The 24,749-nt window shown below is 40.1% G+C and overlaps 1 protein-coding gene across 1 annotated transcript in view; it reads left to right on the forward strand.

Annotated features, from left to right (window-relative positions):
- TRDN (triadin) overlaps positions 1-24,749 on the forward strand; it is a 254,804-nt gene that overhangs the window by 33,770 nt on the left and 196,285 nt on the right. The window contains exons 6-7 of the mRNA XM_087972568.1: positions 22,094-22,153; positions 22,595-22,657. Of these exons, the coding sequence (XP_087828694.1) occupies positions 22,094-22,153; positions 22,595-22,657 (123 nt within the window). The remainder of the gene's footprint in view (positions 1-22,093; positions 22,154-22,594; positions 22,658-24,749) is intronic.

The following is a 24,749-nucleotide window of genomic DNA, read 5'->3' on the forward strand; positions in this document are numbered from 1 at the left end:
ATCAATTCAGTCATCTGAGTGGCTGAGGCCCCCCAATTAAGGTTCCATCCACTTGCTCAAATCTGATTGAGCGTTTTAGCGGCTTAGTCTTTATGCCCAATTTTTCAACGATGGGGAGTCCGATAAGGCATCTAGAACACCCAGTATCAATAACAGCTTCTAACTCCCTGGCCTCCCCCATGTTTCGTACCACTCACTTGACCTTGACTGTAAAAGGTATGATGGGATGACTCACCATTGGGTCGTCTTCGCAGGTCGGGTTCTCGGGGATGTGGTGGCGGTCTGGTGGTCCATTGCTCCCATCTGCGTAGAGGGGGCTTTCCCAGCTGTGTTTGGCAAACCCACCCCTGGCCGGAGGTCTTTCTTGATTCTTCTGACCTCTAACAGCTGGATTAGACTTCGACTGCGGACCTTGTGGTACAGGAGCAGGGGCCAGACAGTCTGCTGCTCTATGGCCGGCTTGGCCACATCAGTAACATTTCAGCACCCTGGTAGGTTGGGTACGAGCAGATTTGGCTGATCTGGTTGGCAGTCTCCTAACCACAATTCTCTCAGGCAGGGCTGCTGGAAGGGGTTTCCTGTGTGGGTTGATGCTGCGATTTAAGCTGAGGGATGAGACATACCACGATTGTAAGGTCTCTGGGATTCCCCTAATTTTACAGGCCTTCTTTACTTCTGGATCAATGCCTTTTTAAAAATAGTGTAAAGTCATTCTTTCAGGCCAATCCATGAGGTGACTTGAGACCCTTCTAAAGTCCCAAATGAATCCTGACAAGGGTCGCTTGCCTTGCCTTATTTTCATTAACTTCTCTTCATTCTCTGCTACCCTGTCTGGATTTTCAAATCTGAGTCTCAATAATTGAATTAATCCATTTACATCGTATAATTTGGGGGCTTGTTCATTGTGTAGTTGGGCCACCCAGTCTGAAGCATGAACTTCATTCATCCCATTTGTTATGGCCGTGATGAAATCACGCTCTGTGGCATATTGATCTCCAAATTATTCTATATGGGATTAGATTCAAGTGAGGAAGTAATTGAAATGTTCATGGTGGCCATCGAAGGGTATTTAGTCCGGCCTGGGTCATGTTTACGGAGGTGGCACATGCCAGGCCCTTGCAGGTTGTATTGGAATGAAAGGAACAGGCCGGGTAGCGTACTTAGGCTGCGTAGGCCCCCTGAATCCTGGCTGAGTGGTGCCTCTCTGTAATAAGGGTCTCTGTGGCCTCGCTGCCGGTTGGGGCTGCAATTATCATTGCCAGGAGAAAGGTGGGTGTGGCCTGCTTCCCTGGTTGGGTGGAGGGGGTGTGGCTGCTGTCTGCTGTCTGGGCAATCCCCCTTCAGACCAGGGCTGTGTTGGTGCTGGTTGCCATTGGCATTGAATCCACCCCTGGCCTGGATAAAATCCCCACCCTGGAGGGATACTCTCTGCAGGGGGCAAAATTCCTTCTGGAAAATGCGGGGATTGCCTCTGAGGCTGTAACTTACCTCTGTTAGTTGATGCTTCTTTCTGGGTTCCTCCAACTGGCATCTGTATAGTCTCCTCATTCCTCACAATACTTGGGTAAGTGAATATGGGTGGTCTCAAGCTTCCACCTGTCCAAACAGACTGGGAGAACAAACCTGTCACCTTTAAATTCTGGAACTGTTGATGTAAATCTGCCTTTGATGGACTTCCAGGAATAATCTGGGGGTTGTCTTCTTGAGAGAATTCCAACCCAGATTGTCTCTCTTCCCTCCAATCCGACAGAATAGCCATATGCTTGGGGCTAGAGAAAGATTTCTCTTCAGACAGCTGGATTACCTCTGGGTTGTAACAACTTCTTGAATTGAAATGCTGCGGTATAGCTCCCAAATCTCTTTCTCCTACTGCCATCCTGGAAGCATCCATCATCTCCTCCCAATAAGGGTTGGCAGGTTCAATTAATGCTCTGGAGGGAGGGCCCCCACACACTCCCCCCTGCACACCTCCAATTTCGGCTGATTGTTGATAATTCTCCATCTCAGGAAAAAGAACTCTGGGTTTCAGCCAAGTCCTTTTTTTAAAAAAAAATGACTTGGGAAATAAATGTAAGCCATCCAGAAAGTATCCATGATATCAATCACTCCAAGACGTTATCTCTCCAATTGATTTATTAGGAACAGATCTGGCATGTCAAAAGCAATTTCCCAAGTGAAAGTTTTTTTGCATGTTACACAGAATCCACCTTCTCTCCTCCCACAACTGGAATTTCTTAATACGACATACAGAATAACCTTGAACTTTTCAACTCCTCTAACTCTCTAAAAGAAAAATGTGGCAGCTGAATTTCAAAGCTGTTGATTTACTTTACTAGCATGGGTCACAAAATACTGGAAGAATAGAGAAAATGATGAAAACGGGGTGCATGGCAGAGGTGGTATTCAGCAGGTTTTGACCAGTTCTGGAGAACCAGTAGCAGAAATTTTAAGTAGTTCGGAGGACTGGCAAATACCACCTCTGACTGGAGATTTTATAGTATCCTTCCCCTGCCATGCCTACCAAGCCATGTCCACAGAACCGGTAGTAAAAATATTTGAATCCCATCACTGGATGGGTGGAATAAAAGTAATAACTACCTTTGAGGAGTAGAAGAGCTTTTGGAAGAAAGGATTTTCAGAATTCCCTGCCCTGCTAATTCCTCACCTGGAATATAACAAATTAGAAGGAGGCTGAACTTCCTCGCAGATAATGTATTAGTGGAAATTCTGATAATAACACAGATAAGGGCTCAGTTATATTAGGGCAAACTTGTTCACAGCTCCCTAAAGATACAAATATCTTAGTTCATAGAGGACATAGAAAATGGGGCTTACCTGTCCATTCATATCCTGCCTCTTTCTTTCTGATTCATTTCCATTAGTAAGCATCGGAACACTCTGTTGGTTTTCCTTCTATAGTATTTTCAGCAATTGCTAAAATTGCCTGTCCTGCAAATTTCACAACTACAGTAATTTATTTTTGGCTTGTCAGGAAGCTCAAAAAGGCTCAGGACACCTGCCAAAGAGAAGGAGGAAAGGGGACGCTACATGATGTAGAAGATTAGAAAAGGGAATCAAGACAAAAGGAACTTTGATGGAAATCACTGAGCTATGTCCTAGATTTTATTATACATTTAAGTCATATGGTGCCTGGAAAGCCATTAAAAAAAGGTGTGGACCAATAGAAGTGAAGTTGGGGAAAGGCAAGACTCCGAAATGTTATACTAATACAAGATTATGAAAAGACAGGCAGAGAGAACAAGCGAAACAAGGGATTTTTTTTTAAAAGGGAGGGAGCGCTATGTAGGCTACTTGGAGCATCTGAGGAGTGGTGAGATATAAATCTAAGAATGAGATTCTGTCATTGTTAATCATGACTTCCTCTTAAAATTGAAGTACTGTTTAAAACTTGTGACAAAATATTACAATGGAAAGCTTTTCATGCCATCTAATTAAGTTTAGTCTTACATTAAGGAGCATGCCTCAATAAGATTAAAGAGAATTCGAAGGTCTGTGTTGTACCCAAGAAATCTTTTTTTAGTTGTTCAGTATGAAGGTATAAACTAAGGAACTTTAAAATATAAATGATAAAATGTAAATGTTGCATATATTGGACAGGGCCCTGATATCAGAGATCAGACAAAAAGTCTAAAAATGCATAGTCTTTTCTAGCACATCTCCCTATACTTTTCTTATGCCTGCAAAGCAGAGGTCTCCAACCTTGGCAACTTTAAAACTTGTGGACTTCAACTCCCAGAATTCTCCAGCTAGCATAGCTGGAGAATTCTGGGAGTTGAAGTCCACAAGTCTTAAAGTTGCCAAGATTGGAGATCTCTGCTGTAAGGTTAAGATAATATGTTTTGTCATTATGTCTGGAATATCATGGTTTATGACTTCATGTTATACCCAGTCACCCAAGTGTGATTTATTAACAATGACTTGGTATGCTAAATTGAAGCCCTAAATTGCCATGCTTTCCCCCTTCCTTTTAACCGTAGTGATTTTAAACAATACTGAGATTTCCATTTTTTTAATGATATGGTTAAATCAAGCAATGAAAAATAGAAAACAAGAAATGTTTTAAGCTGCGGAACAATATAAAATACAAGGCATAGAACAACTCGATTCTCTCCTGAAAACCTGTGGACTTGATAGAGTTTGCCAGTATGGCAGATATTGGCACCAGTTGGGTAATTAGTTATTCTATTCACTCCTCTCTAAAGAATATCTCTATTTGCATATTTAGTGCTTTCAGAGTTTAGCTGATTTTCTCTTTATATCTCCATATGGCAATGTGCTTTTTTTGTATTTGAACTGCTTTTGCCATGGTTTGGAATGGGGTTTGCTGTCTCTTAACTGCTTCCCACTGGCTGGTGTTTCAGAATCTTTGTTCATAGTTTATTCTGTTGAAAAATGCAGTTTTATTTTCAATTTCAAATTCAACTTTCTGAATTACATAAATATTCTCTTGACATGCTTGCAAAGCTTATTTTAAAGATTGTCTTCCTTTGTTCTTGATGACTTGCTTCACCCATGATTAATGCAGGGTTTGGATCAGAACTCCCCATTCTTGTGACCACAGTATTAAAAACAATAGGTGGCAGCTAGTGGCTTTATGCAAAGCACTACACTTTATATATGTCAGTGCATTTGTAAGCACCATTGACTGACTGATTGATTGATTATATGCCACCAAATTGTTGTCAACTCTTAGCAACTACATACGTTTTCTCCCTGATGACCTATCCCTAATCTGGCCCTTCAGCTCTTCCAACAGTGCGCTCACTGCCATTTAACCAAGTCCTTCTTTCTTGCTGCTGGTCATCCTCTTCTTTTTTCTTCTACCTTTCCCAGCATTAGAGCTTCTTCTGCCTTGAGTGAGAAATCTAGGTTGATTTGTTTGGTTGTCTATTAATTGATTTTCTTGGCTGTCTTTGGTGTTCTCAGGAGACTTGATCAACAAGAATTTTAAAAGCATAAATAAGCTTCCAATTATGCATATTTGAAAGCCCATTCTATTTCAGATTGATGACCCTTTGGTAAAAGGAAGAGATGAGACTTTTTCCCCCCCCACAAAACAAAGCCATGTAAACCCATTCTTTTATTTAATTCAATGTGTTAAGTTTGGAGAATGAGGAGACCAGACATCTGACCAGTGACTTCAACTCTTTAATAATAACAGGAATCAGAATGGAACAGAGCCATGCTATGGGCAGCAGTAACCCTTTTATAGGGTTAGCTGCTGCCTTATTAACCAATGAAACTGCGCAACAGGTTCCAACTACTGACCAATAAGGACAGTCCCAAAAGTAACCAATCAGGGACTGGTTCTGGCCCAATCCCAAGTTGTTGTATAAGGACCAATCAATTGTGCAGGTTTTCAACCCCTAATTTGCATTTAGGTTATTTACTTTTATTGATTCACAACACCCTCCCCTTGGGTTCCGTTTGAGGGGAGCTGTGATAAAATCCTCAAGATAGGCAGGCCGTTTGGTCTGCCTGGAAGATTTTCGAGGCTCCACGGGTTTTGTCCAACGTCCGGTTCGGTGGAGCGTTTGGATGACCATTGTTAATTTCTATTTCGCTGCACGGTGATTCCGTGCTGCATTCACTGTGGATGTCTCCACTGTTGCATGTTTCTTCGGGGTTTTGCAGTTCGTTTTCCCTGTATTAAAGTTCCCTGGCGACATCAACTCCCTCCCGCTTCACGTTCCGGTGCTTCGCTGGGCTGTAGGGCTCCCGTTGACCCGCTATTAGTTGTATCAAAGTCAATTCCCTCGATACTCCTCCCCTTGAGTTGTTGAACTGGGAAGGTCATGGCCGCTGGGTGATAATCTCGATCGGAGTTGGTCTATGTGGCGTTTCCACACCCTCCCATCGTCTGTTAGCAAGCGGTAAGATCTAGGCCCGGTAAGGTGGGTAACGGTTGCGGGTATCCATAACGGTCGCGGAAAAGTTTTTGGCAAAGATTAAATCGCCTACCTTAAATTCCCGGCATTTGCTGCTGGAGCCGATAGGTTTTTCTGGTGCGAAAGCGGGTGGAGTCGGTCCAGGTGCGACCGTATTTTCCGCCCCATGAGAAGTTCAGCGGGTGATTTGTTGGTCACGCTGAGGCGTGATGTGCTGCAATAAGAGGATTCGATTGATTTTCTCGTCGATGTTGCCAAATTCCATTTTATGCAGGGTCTTTTTCACAAATTGTACCATGCGTTCTGCACGTCCATTCGCCGCAGGGTGCGCGGGCGAGGTCAGCGCATGGCGGATGCCCCGATCAGCCAGATATTGTTCAAAGGGCAATGCAGTGAACTGCGGGCCATTGTCTGAGACCAACACGTCCGGAAACCCATGCGTGGCAAAGAGTCTGTTTAATTTATTAATAACTGAGTCGGTTGTTGTTGTGTGCATTCGATGAATCTCGAGCCAGTTGGAATAGGCGTCGACAGTAATCAGGAAAGTGTGACCTTTGGTAGGCCCCGCAAAGTCAATATGAATACGGGACCACGGTCCCTCGGCGTTTCCCATTCGGTTGGGCTTGCTTTCGGTGGGGCGTTGCTGACGCCCTGGCAACGTTGGCACGTAGCGACCCAGGCCTCGATTCTTTTGTCGATTCCCGCCACCAAGCGTAGCTGCGTGCAGTGATTTCATCCGCACAATACCCGGATGTCCCTCATGCAATACCGCCAGCACAGTCTGTTGCAATTTGGTAGGGATTACGACTCGATCGCCCACAAGATACAGCCTTTTGGGAAAACAGCTCGGTTTGGCGGGCTTTGAAAGGCGCCCATTCAGGTGCAATTTGGTCCGTCGGCCACCCCGTTCAACCCAGCGTAGTATGTGTTGCAGAACTGGGTCACGTTTTGTTTCAAAAGCAATGTCTCTAGCCGTCAAGGGTGGTGCCTGTAGAGATTCAATCTGTAGTGTTGAGAGGGTTGGGGCTGGATCCACAACAGCGTCTGGGAGCGGTGTTCTGCTCAATGCATCGGCGTGGAGAATCGATTTCCCGGGCGGTGCTGCAAAGTGTAGTTGTAGGACGCCAGGAATTCAGACCAACGGGTCATTCTGGGGGACAATATATACGGGGTTGGTTTATTACCGCAATGATCCCCAGTAACGGTTTATGATCAGTGATTATTGTAAAGGCACAGCCATAAACATATTCGTGAAATCTTTTTACTGCAGCAACAATAGCTAAAGCTTCTTTGTCCAGCTGACTATAATTGCGTTCAGCTTTAGCTAAGGTTCATGAAAAAAGCGATGGGGGCTTCCGCTCCGTTTGGTAACACGTGGGCCAGAATTGCCCCAACCCCAAAAAGCGATGCATCACACGTGATAGTAAGCGGCAGAGTCTCGTTGTACTGCATAAGTACTGAATCAGAAGTTAGCAATTTCTTTATCTGTTGGAAAGCATGTTGTTCCCTTTGTCCCCAAACCCACGTTGCTTTTTTGTCTAATAGTCTATGCAATGGTTCAGCTACTGTTGCTTTGTGGGGTAAAAACACATTATAGAAATTGATAAGTCCAAGGAACGCCTGTAGGTCTGCCTTGTTCCTCGGAGTGGGTGCCTTTTAATTGCCCGTAATTTGTCTTCGGTGGGATGAATTCCTTGGCTGTCCAGGAGGTATCCCAAAAATTCTACTTTTTCGGTACATAAGTGGCATTTATCTTTTTTTTACTCTGAGGCCTGCATTTTGGAATCTTCGTAAAACCTCTCTGAGTTGTTTTTCTAGGGTGTCTTTGTTAGGTGCGGCGATGAGTACATCGTCGAAATATGGGACAACGCCTTTATCCCTTGTAACAACCTTTCCATTAAACTCTGGAAGATTCCAGGGGCGACGCTACTCCGAATTGGAGCCGGTTGCATTTAAAGGCGCCCCTATGTGTTACGATCGCTTGTGCCTCGGCTGTGGTTGGGTCTACAGGCAATTGTTGATATGCCTGGGCTAAATCTAGTTTGCGAAAATTTTCCGCCGCCCAGAGAATGGAGTAGGTGTTGCACTACCGGTACTGGATAAGCACTTTGCTGCAGTGCGTGGTTTAATGTGGCCCGGTAGTCTCCGCAAATTCTTAGGGACCCATCAGGCTTGATTGGCGTCACTATGGGGGTTTCCTAACGGGCGTGGTCGGTGGGTTCCAGTACGCCTTGCGCGCTATCAGCTTATCGAGTTGTTCGTCGATTTTAGGCTTTAAAAGCGACGGCACCGACGCGGCTTAAGGCGGATGGGTGCTATTTCAGGGTTCAAGTTAAACGAGATTGGGGTCCCCTTATACTTGCCTAGTCCATTCGCGAAAACGTCTTTGAAGTCTTGCACGAGGTCTTCCTCCCAATCGAGCGCTTTCAGCCTTGTGGACTCCAGCTACAGTGATTCTGAGCGGCCTGAACCATTGGAGGCCTAGAAGACTAGGCCTGTCGCGATCCACGACAGTCAGTGGTAGTGCGACGGTGCGGTCCTTGAATGAGACCTGGAATCTGCGGGACCCGACGACGGGATTCGTTGCCCTGATAGTCTTTGAGTATAACCCTTTGAGGGTTAAGGTCTTGGCGGCGAATCGTTGGAAGGAGCTTTTGGAGCGTTTTCACGACACCATCGAGAGGAAGATCCCGAGTCTACCTCCATCACGCAAGGTTTGTTTTCGATGGCGACCTTTACTCGGATTTTCCGGCATCAAGGGATGTAGAGTGGCCTATGGTGTTTGTTTGGTGGGTCTCTTCCGCCTGGTTTCTCACGCCTGGTGGAAGTGGTGGGCTTGTTTCTGTGGAGTGGTTCACTTTTTCTCGGTGTGCCGAAGAATCTGGAAGACTGGAATTTGGCCTGTCGGGGTTTGGAGTTCTGTTTGCTTCTGCAAACCTTTGCGATGTGACGCGTCTCTCCGCAATGGCGGCAAAGTGCGTCAAGGAATTTGCAGCCGGATCGTGGGTGATTTGCTCCACAGCCGGCACAGTCGAAATGAGTGTTGTGAGGACTGCTCTCTTTCCGTTCGAAGTCGGTTTACCTCTTCCTCATCGCTGTCGGACGGGACTCTAGGTTCGTGGTGAGTTGATACCGGGTGTCTCTCTGAGCGGCGAGGTATCAGTGGCGATTTTACGTGGCGGTGCGTTGGTGCGGCGCATTTGGGCTGCTGACTTCTTTGTCGCCTCTGCTGCTGAGGCTTCTTTAAGGGCATCGGTGAACCCGCAGAGGCCTCCTAGGTTCGGAGGTCCGCTATGTAATTGCAAGGCTTTCGCCCTTCCGTTGATCCCTCTGGTAATATTCGTGTCTTCTTACTAGGTCGGTACGGAGGAGGCGCGATAGTGAGCCCATAGTAACGGCTCGAGGCGTCCCAGTCCATTTCTTTTACCTCTGCTGGCTTGGCAAGCGACTTTCCCATTTTAAACACGGTTGGCCCACAATGCGTTAGAAAGATAGCTCTTTTTTGCCGGTTGTTGCATCTTTCAAATTGTTAGTTTCCAGAAACATCTGGAACCGATCCATGTAGGCCTCCCAGTCTTCGGTCTCTGGATTGAATGGAGCGGGTGGTACGGCACCGCTGGCCATGTTGCCGTTGATGGTGCGTGTTTGACCACGTGCTCTGTAGGTTGCTCTGTAGGTTAGTCAGCTCTTTGGTCTCCGGATCCCACCTTCGTCGCCAGTGTTAAGTTTGGAGAATGAGGAGACCAGACATCTGACCAGTGACTTCAACTGTTTAATAATAACAGGAATCAGAATGGAACAGAGCCATGCTATGGGCAGCAGTAACCCTTTATAGGGTTAGCTGCTGCCTTATTAACCAATGAAACTGCGCAACAGGTTCCAACTACTGACCAATAAGGACAGTCCCAAAAGTAACCAATCAGGGACTGGTTCTGGCCCAATCCCAAGTTGTTGTATAAGGACCAATCAATTGTGCAGGTTTTCAACCCCTAATTTGCATTTAGGTTATTTACTTTTATTGATTCACAACACAATGCATTCTATATCATACCTATCCTACTTTAATTAATAATAAAGCTTTGGATCAAAGAAAAAGGAGATATACCCTTCTTATACAATTGCTCTGCAATCTTTTCCCATTTTGGGCTTGGACAACCTTGAACTACGCCACCTACGGTTGGACCTAAGCGTAGTAAACAAAATTATCTGCTACAATGTCCTACCAGTCAATGACTACTTCAGCTTCAACCGCAACAATGCAAAAGCACACAAAAGATAAAAACTCAATGTAAACCACTCCAAACTTGACTGTAGAAAGTACTTCAGCAACGGAGTGGTCAATGCCTGGAATGCACTACCTGACTCTTGTTGTTACATCCTCTAACACCCACTCCTTTAACCTCAAACTATCCACTATTGACCTTACCCCTTTCCTAAGAGGTCTGTAGGGGGCGTGCATAAGCACACCAATGTGCTACCGTCCCTGTCCTATTGTTTCTTTTTATTTTTCTTATATGTATCCATTTCATGTATTCATAACTATGTTTATACTTATACCTTTTAACTTATAATCACTTGACAAAATAAAACAAATAAATAAAAAATAAAAATAAAAAATTCCTAAGAAGTCTGTAAGGGGCATGCATAAGTGCACAATTGTGCCTACTGTCCCTGTCCTATTGTCCCCATTTATTCGGACCTATTTCCTGTATTCATACTCATGTTTATTCTTATACCTATTATCTTGTAAATCAAATAAATAAATAAAATTAATAAAATAAAATTAACTGATCCTAGCAAATGGTTCTTGAATATGTATGTATGTATGTATCTGCTGCTTAGTGCCTATTCTTGTTCTACAATGATCAATGCCTCAATGCTGTTTTTTAATCAGTCCTTTCCAACCACTGGTAAAATTTCCCAATGTCTGCTACTATAGTTAACTGCCAAAGCTACATCCCATGCAGGGTCTTCTCTTGCCTTGGCACTTTCTCTGCTTGATCTTCCTTTCATGTCTGTTGCTGCTAGAGGCAATCTCTCATCAGCTCATTTTTGGATGCCATCTTACTGCTGTAGTCTTAGATCCTCTTTGGGACCTGTCTTATCTTTTGATGCATATTTGACTGTTGTTTGAGATTGCTGTAGTCTGCTCTTAGGTCCTGCTTCCACTTTGCACTGGTGTCATGTGACTTTTCTTTCTCCCATATGTTCTTCCAGTACAGTTTAGTTCCTACTGTTACAGTGTTGTTGCACAGAAATTGGAATACACTTTGGATGGTTCTTTGGAGAATAGTGCAGTTGTCTTCTTTGTCTCTGTTTTCTAGTATGTCTCCTTGGCCTGGTAGCCATTGCTGTGAGACTTTATTTAGCAATCTCAAGGGGTTTAGATGGAGCCAGGCTCTTGTATTTTTTTTCTTCTGTAGTTGAGTCTTATCCTTAATAGTCACATGTTTCTGTAATTCCCCCAGCTGACTAACTTCTCTTCCAGTTACCTTGAACTTAGCCAAGTCAAGGCAATGTTAATTACAGTCAAAGACCAGAATCATAACCTTTTATCTCACTTTCAAGGGATGATGGTAGTTATGTACTGCTGTTTTTCTTGACTGTAGCCAAACATCTCCAAGATTACCTGCCAGGGCAGGCATGACCTGTCACAAAACATCTGCACACCAGAAACAGAACCAGTTACCAGGACATGACAAATCAGCCTACTGTGAACATTCAGAGGCATTGGAAATAAATAATCAGGCATGATATTCTTCCGATTAAAATCGGAATTCCGATTTTGGGAATCGCCCCCTCCTTTCCCCCCACCCCTTCTTCTCCTCCTTCCCCTCCTTGGAGGCCCCAAGTCAGGAGTTGCTGGCGCGGCTCGCACAGCTCCAGTCCGCATTGCCTCAGGAAGGGAAAGGCAAAAAGGAAGAGTCGCGGCGGGCGCTTTGCAATGGCAGCAGCGGCTCCTGGTTTTGCCTTTCCCTTCCCGAGGCAGCGGGACTGGAGCCGTGTGGAGCTGCGCCGGCGGTAGCAACTCCTGACAGCCCCAGACGGATACCTGAGCGGAGCCCGGGCGGTATGAGCGGAGGCCGCTGAGCGGCAGGAAAAGGAGCTGGGCCAGCCACAGACCAGCCTCCGTGCAACACGCCGCCGCCCGGCCCGGCGAGGAAAGCAGCGGGCGCTCCCGGGCGCGCGGCGGGGGTTCTCTTTTGTCTGGCCCCGATTTTTTTTTCCAGAGCGGAATATCATGCCTGATAATTGTAATTTGTAATTAAAACCATAATATTTTTATGCTGTGTAGGTCAGGGAGTCAAACTGGTGGCCCACAGGCCAGATACATCACATGCAGGCTGCGCCCACCCCAGCTCCATGAATGGGGAAAACGGCGCAAAACGTCACGTGATGGCGACGTAATGGTGCAAAATTTGACACCCGTGATGTAGATGGAGCAAGAAGCCTTATAGGCCCCAAAAGAGGTACCCACAGACACTTTGTACCTACATCTACTTCAGTTTTATTTAATTGTATCCAACTATCTCCTGATAAGAATGATTATATTAAAAATATTGATTAAATCTGAAAAGGTCTGCTTAGAAAAAACAAAAAAGCAAAAATGAAAAAATTGTGAGCAACTACTGAATACTCTTTCTGCTTTTTTTGCAAAACACAGCTGCTTGCTCATAGGGGAACTGGCTGTAAAGTTGGATCTGGGCCTCCTTGTTATAGTTGAAACATTTATTTAGGATTTTTAAAATAAATTTTAATCAGGCTATAATAATGGTTATAATCATGAATATTTGTCAGGTGCTTAGAGCTCCCGGCATCTCTCTCGCTTTCTTTCTCTTTAAGAGACTTGACAGTTTCACTTAAGTAAGAATTTAATAAAAGTACAAAGAGGAATAAGGACCTTGGATTCAAGGAAAATAAAAAATGTAGAGGAATAGAAGCTGGCTGAAGAATCTATATTTACTTTTTCACAATAGATGATAATTTAATGTAACAGCTATCAGCTTTAACTTGATAGCAAGGAAGACATCAGAAACTTTCAGATCAGCACAATTTAGCATGTTAGTATGTAAGTAACTGCTATATTTAGTTACATTTAGTTATACTTAGTTATTTCAATATGCCATATTATTTATTTTATTTTATTTATTTTGTCAATTGCTTACAAGATAATAGGTATAAGTAAAAACACAGTTATGAATACATGGATACATATAAGAAAAGTAAAAAATAAAAGAAACAATAGGACAGGGATGGTAGATGCACATTGGTGCGCTTATGCACGCCCCGTACAGACCTCTTAGGAAAGGGGTGAGGTCAATAGTAGACAGTCTAAGGTTAAAGTTTTTGGGGTTTGGGGAAGAAACCACCGAGTCAGGTAGAGTATTCCAGACATTGACCACTCTGTTGCTGAAGTCGTATTTCCTGCAATCAAGTTTGGTGCAATTAATCTTGAGTTTGTATCTATTGTTTGCTCTTGTGTTGTTATGATTGAAGCTGAAGTATTCATTGACGGGTAGGACATTGCAATGTATGATTTTATATACCATACTTAGATCAGACTGAAGGCGGCGTAGTTCTAGGTTTTCTAGGTCTAGAATTTCAAATCTAGTGGCATAAAGTATTCTACAACGAGTAGAGGAGTGGAGAACTCTTCTTGTGAAATATTTCTGGACTTTCTCAACTGTGTTAATATCAGATATGTAATGAGGGTTCCAAACTGATGAGCCATATTCAAGTATTGGTCTAGCAAATGTTTTGTATTCTCTAGTTATTAGTGTAATATTACCAGAGAAAAAGCTACATAGGATTAGGTTAACAACTCTTAACGCCTTTTTGGCTATGTAGTTACAGTGGGCTCTAGCACTTAGGTCATTAGAGATGAGTACTCCAAGATCCTTGACAGAGTTTGGATCATCAACAAGATCTTGACTATTCAGCCTGTATTTTATTTTCTGATTTTTTTTGCCAATATGTAGGACAGAGCATTTATTTGTTGAGATTTGAAGTTGCCATTTGTTTGACCATTCTGATACATAGTCAAGGTCTTTTTGAAGGGTAGCAGTATTGTCTGTGGTATTGAATAGCTTTACATCATCAGCGAAGAGAACGCAGTTGCTCTTGATATGATCACAGAGGTCATTTATGTAGATTTGTATTTCCGCCAAAGTATTAAACTTGGGCGAGCAATTGTCTTGATTAAAACAAAATTAAAATGAACCATGGTTTCTTAAGTTTCTTAAGTTTCAGGGACATAATAAATGATGGCTACTTAAATTCTGAGATGAAGTCCTTGAGGTCATTCTGGAGGAAAGAAAAAATGTAACTTCATTGTGGTTAAAGATGTGTTTTGTGAAAATTGTTTTGCATGTGGAAAACAAACACACGGGCTGAGAAATATATTTCAATATATAACCTAATTGGGACTAAACTTATTTATTTATTTATCATATGACATAGAATAAATAGATAGTGGCAATAAAATTATATAGAAGGAGGATATAATAGTATGGTACATGTATGATGGAAATAGGTAATCAATTTTGTAAGGTTTGAGAAACACACACACACACACGTGTGTGTATATAAAGATTACATTTTAAAATATGTTGATTCATCTGAATGGGAATATGTATTAATTGTAATGTGTCCTATATATAAGCCTAAGCTAGTAGTACTGCTTTATAAGTCCTTAGTAAGACCACACTTGGATACTGTATCCAGTTTTGGTGACCACAATATTAAAAAAATGTTGAGAGTTTGGAAAGGATATAGAGAAAGTAACAAATATGATTCGGGGGCTGGACACTAAAACATATGAAGAATGGTTGCAGGAATTGGGTATGTCTGGTCTAGTGAAAAGAAGGATTAAGGGTATCATGATAGCAGAGTTCCAATATTTGAGGGGCTACCACAAAGAAGAGGGGTTTCCCAACTAGACCACAGCTTCCTAGGTAACTTGTCTTGAATAGCATAGTTTTAGCTATCATCCAGTCCAACACCCTCCACTCCCCAAGTCCAGCAAAATTTGTGGAGACAATGGAGAAGTATATTATTAATAGGGTACCAACTGCATATAGATGGAAACCAGGGCCACACTCATTAACAGTAACTGCCAGTCGCTTCATAAGAATATTAAAGAATATATTGTACAAAATAGAACACTGCAGGAAACAGCTAAATAGAAATACTTGTATTAGTCATTGCATCTACATTCTTGAAGATTCTCTCCCTCTATATATAGGAATTTATACTTGGCCACAAATATCACGAAGGCTGCAAACTAGACACATTTATAGGAAAATGCCGTTGATTTCTCAATCAACATGATTTTGATGGCATTATAAGTAGTCTTCATTGCATTAATGGTAAAGAGCTGACATTTAGGAAAGTATAACAGTTCTCTTGCAACCACTTACTCTGAAAATCTGCTGTGCAGATATTTTAATAAGTTTGTGTGACTTATTGAATTGGCTGTATTTATGTTTCATGTTGTTTTGTCGCACTTTATCATGTTGTTTATACTTTTAAGTATATGCCATTGTAGGAATCAAACTAAAGAGCTATACACATTTTTCTACATAAATAAACATAAGCATTCTCCAGATCAGTCTCATGATGCAGATAGTTACACTCAATTTGCAAAAATACTTCTTGATGCTGTTCATATCATAGATTTACTGCACTCAGTTCTCATTACCAATGATTTTGCAGCACAAGATCACACTAACTAAATTCAAAGTCACTCTATTGGGAACACAAATTCTTACTTAGTTTCACTATGTAGTGCCTGGTGTCATATGAAGCTTAGCACAATGTCAGTACAGGCAAAGCTTTGTGATATCACTAGTTTCTCCCCTTTTGATCAAGCAGGAGAAGAATGAGTGGAGTCAGTGGAAATACCACTGTACTATATTAAACTTAAATCTCTTTTAAAAAGTATTCAGGGCCTCCTAAATCAGACCAAAGTTTAATTTGGACTTGGATCTGATGTTTCATAGTGGCCAGTCAGCTCACAATTGAAAGTAAAAAGGCAGTTGAGTTTAACTCATTTCCCAATTACTAAATGATTACCTCTATGCAATTTGGCAGTGAAGTGGAAATGCTTTGCCATTATTTATTACCAGGATATTTTTTCTAACTTTGCAATCTAACCAACAGATCTGAAATTCCTTGAGAATATCCCATCTAGAGCTTAACTTCCAAGATCAGACATAATTCAAACAGCCACATTGTGATTAAGATGGACATATCCATACAACTTTCAGCAATTACAGTAATTTGCCATTGTTGTCTTCTCTAGCCAACTCAGCTAAGCTGGCCTCCATCCAGCTGCTAGAAGATTTAACCCTGTTTAGCTTTTTAGATGAGCCAAGGTGGCTAGATGATGTCACCTATTTAGACAGCTCATAAATAGGCCTACTGAACTTGAGACCTTTTATTGTTGTTATTTTGAAGAATGCAAGTCAATCACAATGTGAAAAGGATAACTACAAAATGATAAGGTTTTCTATCAAAATGCATTGTAAGGTTCTGTTATGTTTGCCATTTACCAAATCTGTAGAAAATGGTTTTAAAAGTGCTTTCAAGCAGTGTTTTTTAAAGACATATTGCCCAATAAAAATAATCAAAAATAATACTTTCAAATCAAAGTATTTGCCTCTCTGGGAAATATGATGTGTTTGACTTGCCTGCAGTAATATTTTCATCACTGAAGACTTCTGTGGAACTATGCACAGTGAGAAAAATGCTTAAAATTCTCAGCAGTAAATCCTTAATCCATGTTAAGTCTGTGTTGTTCACTTCCTCCAAACAAAATAGTGTTAATATTTGGATGCATCATAAAATCATCCCATTTCAAGTACCTTCTTGGTAAACAATGAACTATTGATTAAGACCTACAGTTGTTTGTTTCTCAGTGATACAACTATGTTGCTCTATAATGGTTAAGTACATAAAAGAAGTCTACTTTGGATTTATTTTTCAGTAAAATGGAGCAATCTACCACTATAAATTCCATCATAGCTCAATCCAGCTCAGATACTTGTAACATTATCCATAGAGTTATACTTGTAACATTATCCATAGAGTTTGGTTGAACAAAAACAGCAGAAGCAATATATGTCTAAGGAATCTAAGTACAAAAAGATGTATACTTTGGAATGTTGCGTAGAAAAGAAGCAAGTTACTAGAAACCGTATATAAAAATGAATATTAAAATCAAGTCTCAAGTGAAGCTTGAGTCCTGCTGACCTCTTGGATATGGTTAGGTAGTTGTCTTGGAAATAGTATAGAAGTTATTTGCTATTGCTTGTTTTCAGGATATTTTTTAACATCTTAGTCTTGATTACAGATATGATATTGCAGGACTGCTTTTGTTTAGTTGTTTTTTCCTATCCTAGCAATAGTAATTAGACTTATATATCACTTCACAGCCTCTCTAAGCTGTTACAGAGTCACATATTTCCCCCAACAATCTGGATCCTCATTTTACCGACCTCAGAAGGATGGAAGGCTGAGTCAGCCTTGAGCCAGGTGAGATTCGATCTGCCAAATTGCAGGCAGTTGGCAGTCAGCAAAAGCAACCTGCAGTACTATAAGATGAGACAAGGTTGGAATGCTTTACTGATGGGTTGATGTATCTTTTTATGGGATCCAGAAAGCGTACCTCCTCTGCAGCTATGTTTACTTTGACTATATAGATCTTTAGGAAGGCACTTAAACCTGGCTCTTTCCAGAAACCTTGGATTAGTGATGATATGCATTTGTGCAACCCCACTAATTGTGATGTAGGTTGCGTCTTCTTCTCAGTATAGTTGCTTTTTATTATGTGCTTAACTCATTCTTATTTCTGTAAGTTGCCTAAAGCAGGGGTGGGATTCAAATTTTTTAACAACTGGTTCTGTGGCTTAGTTGATGGGTGTGGCTTGGTGGTCATATGACTGGGTAGACGTGACTTGGTGGTCATGTTATTGGCTGGGCGTGGCCAACTCAATATCACTCACATTGAGGCACGCATCTCCTTGCATGGCCTCTCATGACTATGGGGATGCTGCAACAGTCGTAAGTGTGAAAAGTGATCATAAGTCACTTTTCTCAGTGCCATTGTAACTTTGAATGGTTACTTCACACAAGCAAAGTACCAGCAAAGGAGGGGAAAAAAAACTCCAGAGAAGTTCCTGAGACAGGAAGTCTAGTCCTGCCAAGAATGTAATAAGGGTTAACGGAGAGGCAGTTTCTGTAAGCAACACCAAAATGTTTCCTTCCTACCTTCCCCACAGGATTAGGCCAGTAATTTCTTCTAACAACTGGTTCTTGGAACTGCATGGAATGTTAACAACCAGTTCTAGCAAATAGGTACGAACTGGTAGAATCCCACCCCTGGCCTAAAGTCATTGGTGAGTGGGCAGCCTTAGAATCTGACTTAAAAAAGAACAGAAAAGAAAAAGCAGATTTTCTTGTGATTTTTTTAAAAAAACTAACAGATAATTAAAGAAAAATAAGAGATTCTGGCACAAACCATATTTAGACTGATTTAAATATTTACACATTTTTAGTGATGGTGATTCCAATTATTTTTCTACAGTTAAGATTTTTACCATAGATTCCTTGTTTAATTTGGCACACAAATGACTTAAAAGTAGCACCACAGCACACCTCCCAACAGAATGGCAGTGTGAATTCCATCTGTCATTTACATTGAGTATGTATTGAAATTTTAAATTGTTGCAGGTCAGGATACCTTTACTTGCCTCATACTTTTCTTTTTTCCCCTTACAAATGAGTTCGACTTGCTGAATTCATATTGCATTCTGTAGGAAGTGAAGTGATTCCTTTTAGATTGTTTTTAACTAGTGTTCTTGTAATATCTTACACAAGAAACCGTATAAGTGGGAACATGACCTAAATGTTGTAACAATTATAAATTCTTCAGGTTGACTGTGGTGTATGGTCATGTATTAAGCCAAGTGGAAATACCTTCTATGGAAAGAAATTGTGTTAAGCCTCTAAGACACTGAAATGCCTTAATGAGCTGAGAAACAGGATCTTTCAAACCGTTAAAATAGGCATGTTAAGATACTGTTCTCGTTTCTAATGAGAAAGAGAATAGGTAGCTGATAGTGATTCCCATTTCTATCTGTTGAGGTGATTCTTTTACATAAATGTCTCTTTTGCCTTATACCTCTCTTCTCAATTGTTTTATGTGGGGAAAATATCAAGATACTGTAATTAATTTTTTTACAGCTTTAACATTTTACAGCATTAACATTCAAGTTTTTTTACAGTTTTATATTTGCTGGGATATTATCAAAGATATTACCCTAGTAAGTGTGAGGCTTATCTGGTCACTTAATATAAATTTTGAAACAAAATTTATACTTTTCAACTCCATATATTTTAACAGATTATATGTTTGTATGGCATTGGATTGTATTGCATTGCATTTACTATATTAGGTAACCTTGAGCCAATCACTCTTTCAGCCCAATTCACCTCACAAGGTGGTTGTTGTGGAGAAAATAGGAGGAAGGTGTGTTGGATATGTACGCTGGCTTGAGTTATTTGTAAAAATATAAAGATGGGATATATAAACAAAAAAATAAAAAAATACTACTATATGAACACATTACATGTAGTGTGGTCATTTGCAGAGGTAACAGATTGTTCCAATAGAACAAAACTTGCTGAAGGAGTTGTAGCAGTGCTGTAACATCAATTGATCAAATACTTTGTGTGATATATTTTATTAGAAAGCTTTCCTTTGCATTCATTTCTAGCACATTATAATTTTTTTTTGCATTTTTAACCTGGAAAATATTTTTCTGAGCTGTCTGTGGACATAATTTGTCACTTCTGTGCTTTCCGCATCTGGCATTACATGGGATATATAGATCAGCCAAAAGTATTGAGAATCTTATCTTGCCAAATGGTATTTCAACAAGCTTTTAGTTTATAGGATATAAAACAATTATTTAACTACAGTATAAGTGCTTTGTATCCTCATGTCATCAGTGCTGAAACTTTTATAAAATTGGCAATTTTAGAAGCTGTGGATTCTCTACCCCACCCCCCTTTTGCTCTATTTCCTTGTAGCTAATGAAAAAGGAGCAATGGAATACATTTTAAATACATACTCTCTCACAATAATTTAATAAACTGTGGTGCCATCTCATGAAGAATCGGGGTGGTTGCCTTGGTGACAGAGATTATCCTTGCTGCTGCAGGATTCTGGCAGTTTTCTAAAAATGAATTCATAATATTTTGGAGTTATTAAAAATATGCTTTTCTGATGGAGATAAATTGCATCCTTTCAGCTGGCCATGTAATGCTTCTATAAAAATACAACTGCTTTAGCAACTCAGCAAAAATATATTATGTGATTAGTTGGAAATTAAAGTGCAGGCTATTTTAAAAAGTGAAAGGAAGCTTCGGAGAATGTGATTCATTCCACATTAAATTTTTAGCATTCCTTTAGGTTGCAGACTGCCCACACTAACCTCCAAATAATTTCTATAGGATCCAGTCTCCTTGTCAGCAGTGCTACATTTTGACAGCCTTGCATTTTAGAGAAAGAAATCCACAAAAAAATATGGTATATTAAACCTAAAATAGATTGAACAGGATTTTTGTGTAAAACAACACAAAACTCTAGCCAGAAAGTAGATGCCTTTCAACTCATTAGTTTAGTTTGTTTAGTTATTAGTTATCCACTTGCTATTTCTGGCCACTAAAGGTGGTCATGTTTGCCACAGGTGATTGGTTTACCTCTGCCCTTCTTATAAAATTGTATTTGCATGACTGGGAATGGACCATCATGGATTAATTATTAGGTTAAATGACCTAGACTTCAAACCTCCCCCCCTCAATTCACCTATTCAGGTGACCCATTAATTACTTCAGTTTCTCAGATTTCAAATTTTAAACAGAGCAAATTTCACACATAGAATCCAGAAGGAACTTGCTCCTTCTTTCATGGTGATTAACCAAAAGTCCTAGAACTAAGGAGAAATTTCTGGATAGTTAGAACAATTAATCAATGGAACAACTTGCCTCCAGAACCAATAACAGATAATCAGAGTTGGAAGGAGGTTGGACTAGAAGACCTCCAAGGTCCCTTCCAACTCAACTTTTCTCTTCTCTTCTCTTCTCTTCTATTTTTGGCTGCTGACTGAAAACCCAATAGCACTAATTTTGAGCAGTGCTTTTTTGAAAGAGTAAACTTATTTATTTATGCAGCTATCTATTTATTTATATCCTGCTTTTATTGTTTTTATAAATAAGTCAGTGAACATACATAATATGTGTTTGGTGGGAATAGTTGATCAACATGCTACCAAGTCAGTCAAGAACAATTAATCAGTGGAACAACTTGCCTCCAGAAGTTGTGAAAGCTCCAACACTGGAAGTTTTTAAAAAGATGTTGGATAACCATTTGTCTGAAGTGGTGTAGGGTTTCCTGCCTAGGGAGTGGGTTGGACTAGAAGACCTCCAAGGACCCTTCCAACTCTGTTATTCTATTCTGTCCTCCGAAATCTTAACATCTTGTTGGTACTCTAAGAGGCAAACCATTCCAGCTATTAAGAAAAATTCAATTGACTCACTTTTTAAAGCAAACTTGCTCATTTCATACTGCCTGAACCACCAGAGAAACCACAACGTATTGTACTTATTATTTTCCAAATTTTGTCACCAACAATCTGTAGGGAAATGTATAGGAAAGATAGTGTATTGTAGAAATCTAATATCTATAATTAGAATTACACATGACAGTCTCTATATGTGCCAGTTTCTCCCATCAAAAATTATCATGAAGGATATGTCTAAAACCAAACTTGGAATCTGATTGAACTGGAACGGTAAAATCCATTCTGTTGCAATCTGATTAGACGCCGAGCACCTTACCCAAGGAAATTTTTCTTCACATCTTGGGTATATTTTCAGGCACTGAGAGAAATAGCAAAATGTATCACTATCACTAGGAAAATGGCTCAGAGCAGTTCCATTACATTTCTCTGAAAGCTAATTCTGAACTGAATGTTGAGGTTTTACCTTAAGTGATTTTTTTTTGATGGAATACATTTTGAAAGCAGAAATCCTACCAAGAGCAAAGTATAAGGAGTATCTCTGTACTTCAAACATAATATTCTAGTTATTATGCCTCTGTAATGTTTTTTCTGTTCCAGAAATCCAGATAGACAAGGCTGAAAAAATAGAGAAAGTAGAAAAGAAGCCATCACCAAAAGGTAATATATCTATTTGAGTATGTATATATTCTGTGCGTTGGCACATCTGGTTTAGCACTCTCTTCCACAAACACATGCAAAGGGGTTATATGTCCTTGAGCTCATTGTTGATATCAGCAAGCATAAAATGTAAGTCTTGAAACCAATTCTACCAGAACATGCATTTTTGTTGCCTAAGTTATCAGCAGAATCACATGCCTGTTCAACATGCATTTTATTGGAAAATAATTCACAACAGCATACAGAAAACTTACTCATTCCTACCCACCCACCCCAAATTGTGGATAGTTAAAATAGGACATATCAAGAATGATGTGTTATCTATATTTCAGTCGTGCATTTGTCAACTTTGATGTATTTGCACTGGACTTCCTTCACAGTGTTCAAATCACAACAGTTTCCTTTTCCTCTTAATTAGCTGGTTTTCTTCTTTGCATGTAGAAATTCAGAGAGACAAGGGAAGAGAAAGGGAAGAGAAAATAGAAAAGAAACTACCACTCAAAGGTAATTAGTTTCATTTATTTTTATCGCCCAAATGTTTTATATGGAAGAACATAAAAAACTGACCCAAACCTTGGGAAACATACACAGTGACATGGAGGATAAAGTATACACTGCACAATGCAAACTTTCCCATGACTATATCATACATCATAAATCTGCTCTGGAAGACTAATGTGTTTAGTGGTTGTTTCATCAGCTCTCTCATAAATACCCCTGGATACCCCTGGATTTATAACCCATGATTAAAATAATAACCAGACAACTAAAAGCAGATGAAAGCTTTAAGGTGCCTTGAAGAAAATGCCTATATCCTTCTCAGTCAGATATGGTAAAGAACCATATCTAAAATATACGAAGAACAGTTTCAGGAATTGGGTATGTCTAGTTTAATGAAAAGAAGGACTAGGGGTGACATGATAGCAATATTCCAGTATCTAAGGGGCTGATACAAAGAAGAGAGGGTCAACCCATTTACCAAAGCACCCGAAGGCAGGACAAGAAACAATGGATGGAAAGAGAGAAGCAACCTAGAACTGAGGAGATATTTCCTGACAGAACAATTAATCAATGAAAAGGCTTGCGTCCAGAAGTTGTGGATGCTCCAACACTGGAGTTTTTAAAGAAGAAATTGAACAACAATTTATCTGGTGTGGTATAGGGTTTCCTTCCTGAGCAGAAGGTTGGACCAGAAGAAGGTCTCTTCCAACTCTGTTATTCTGTTACTCTGTTATTAGTTTAGCAGTTTCTTCCCATAGAGGCTAATCAGATAGCAAAATACTGAAGAATTAAAGAGTAAAAAATGTCATTGATTGAAAAATTAATATCTTGGCTAAGTCTTTATGAACACTTCAAATGAAGATGTCTTTGTTAACTTTGCTGGGTTTTTTTTAAGGTACATTAATAAAGTATTCTGAATATATTACCTTTGTCTATACAAAGACAGACCTTTTAGAATAGGCGTATTTAATATGAATGTTTAAAATCTTTATAAGATTTGTTCTTTCTTTATATGTTTCTTTTTCTTTTTTCCCTTTTCTTATTATCTTTATCATATTACACTCTGAACATTAGAGCTATTGCATTGATCAGAAATTGCACTAAACCATGGTAGGACCTTTTAAGCACTGGTTTAATAGCACAAAGAAAAATGGAAGAAATGAAAGCTGGCAGTATCATTTGAGTCTGCAAATGCTGGATTTTTTAGTCTTTTCACCTGGATTGCCATCGGCTGACCCATTTCTGCCAGGGCCACCTGCTGCTGTCTGCCATTTGCTAAACTGAGCTCAGATTAACTTTTGACATTTGATTGCAGCTGCTCCCAAAGCTGTAGTGGCTGCATTTATGAGCTTCAAAATTCTATTTAATGTGTAGTGGGCAGCAGTGGGCAACATGCAAATAATTTCTTGCATGTCCAATTCATTCCAAGCTTACAGGAAGACAGCAAATTGGTTGCCACAGGTTTGCTCAAACTATGCAAATTAGTGCTTAATTATGGCTATTAACAATATGGCCCTTCCTGGATTGTCTCAGTCTTGAACAGAATTGTGTGGAGTAAAACAAATTAGGAAAAAAAGAAATATGTTTTAATTTGTGCCAAGGTGTTAATTTTTAATATGTGTACACACACCGAGAGAGAGATTATTAAAAACATTGCATTGCAAATATGCCAGTTTAAGATGATAGATGTTTTGCTTAAACTTTTTTAAAAATAAAACCTACATCAGTTTGAAGGATTGATAAACGTAAGAAAAGAAAGAGAAAGAAAACACAAAACCTTGTAAGTATGATTTTAAAAACCCAGATAGATATATCCCAAAATCTGTCTTCAAATAGCAATTAGATAATATATTAGGAATACTTTGCTAATATAATTAAAAATACAGAGCAAATATCAACAAAGCAATCTTTAACTGACATGTTTTAAGCCTTAATAAATCAATATATATATTTGCCTAAATGCTGGATTAGTAAAAGAATGATCTTACTTCTGCAGCCAGTACCAAATCAGCTTGCACCCTTTCCTTATTTACAGTTTGCTGTTGTTTTTATAGATTTCTCTATATTCTTGCTAACATCCGAACACTAATACTGC

Source organism: Notechis scutatus, chromosome 1 (assembly GCF_049901735.1).
Source record: "Notechis scutatus isolate UNSWTSFEM ecotype Mainland chromosome 1, rNotScu1.2, whole genome shotgun sequence".
In the NCBI taxonomy this organism is placed as follows: domain Eukaryota; kingdom Metazoa; phylum Chordata; class Lepidosauria; order Squamata; family Elapidae; genus Notechis; species Notechis scutatus.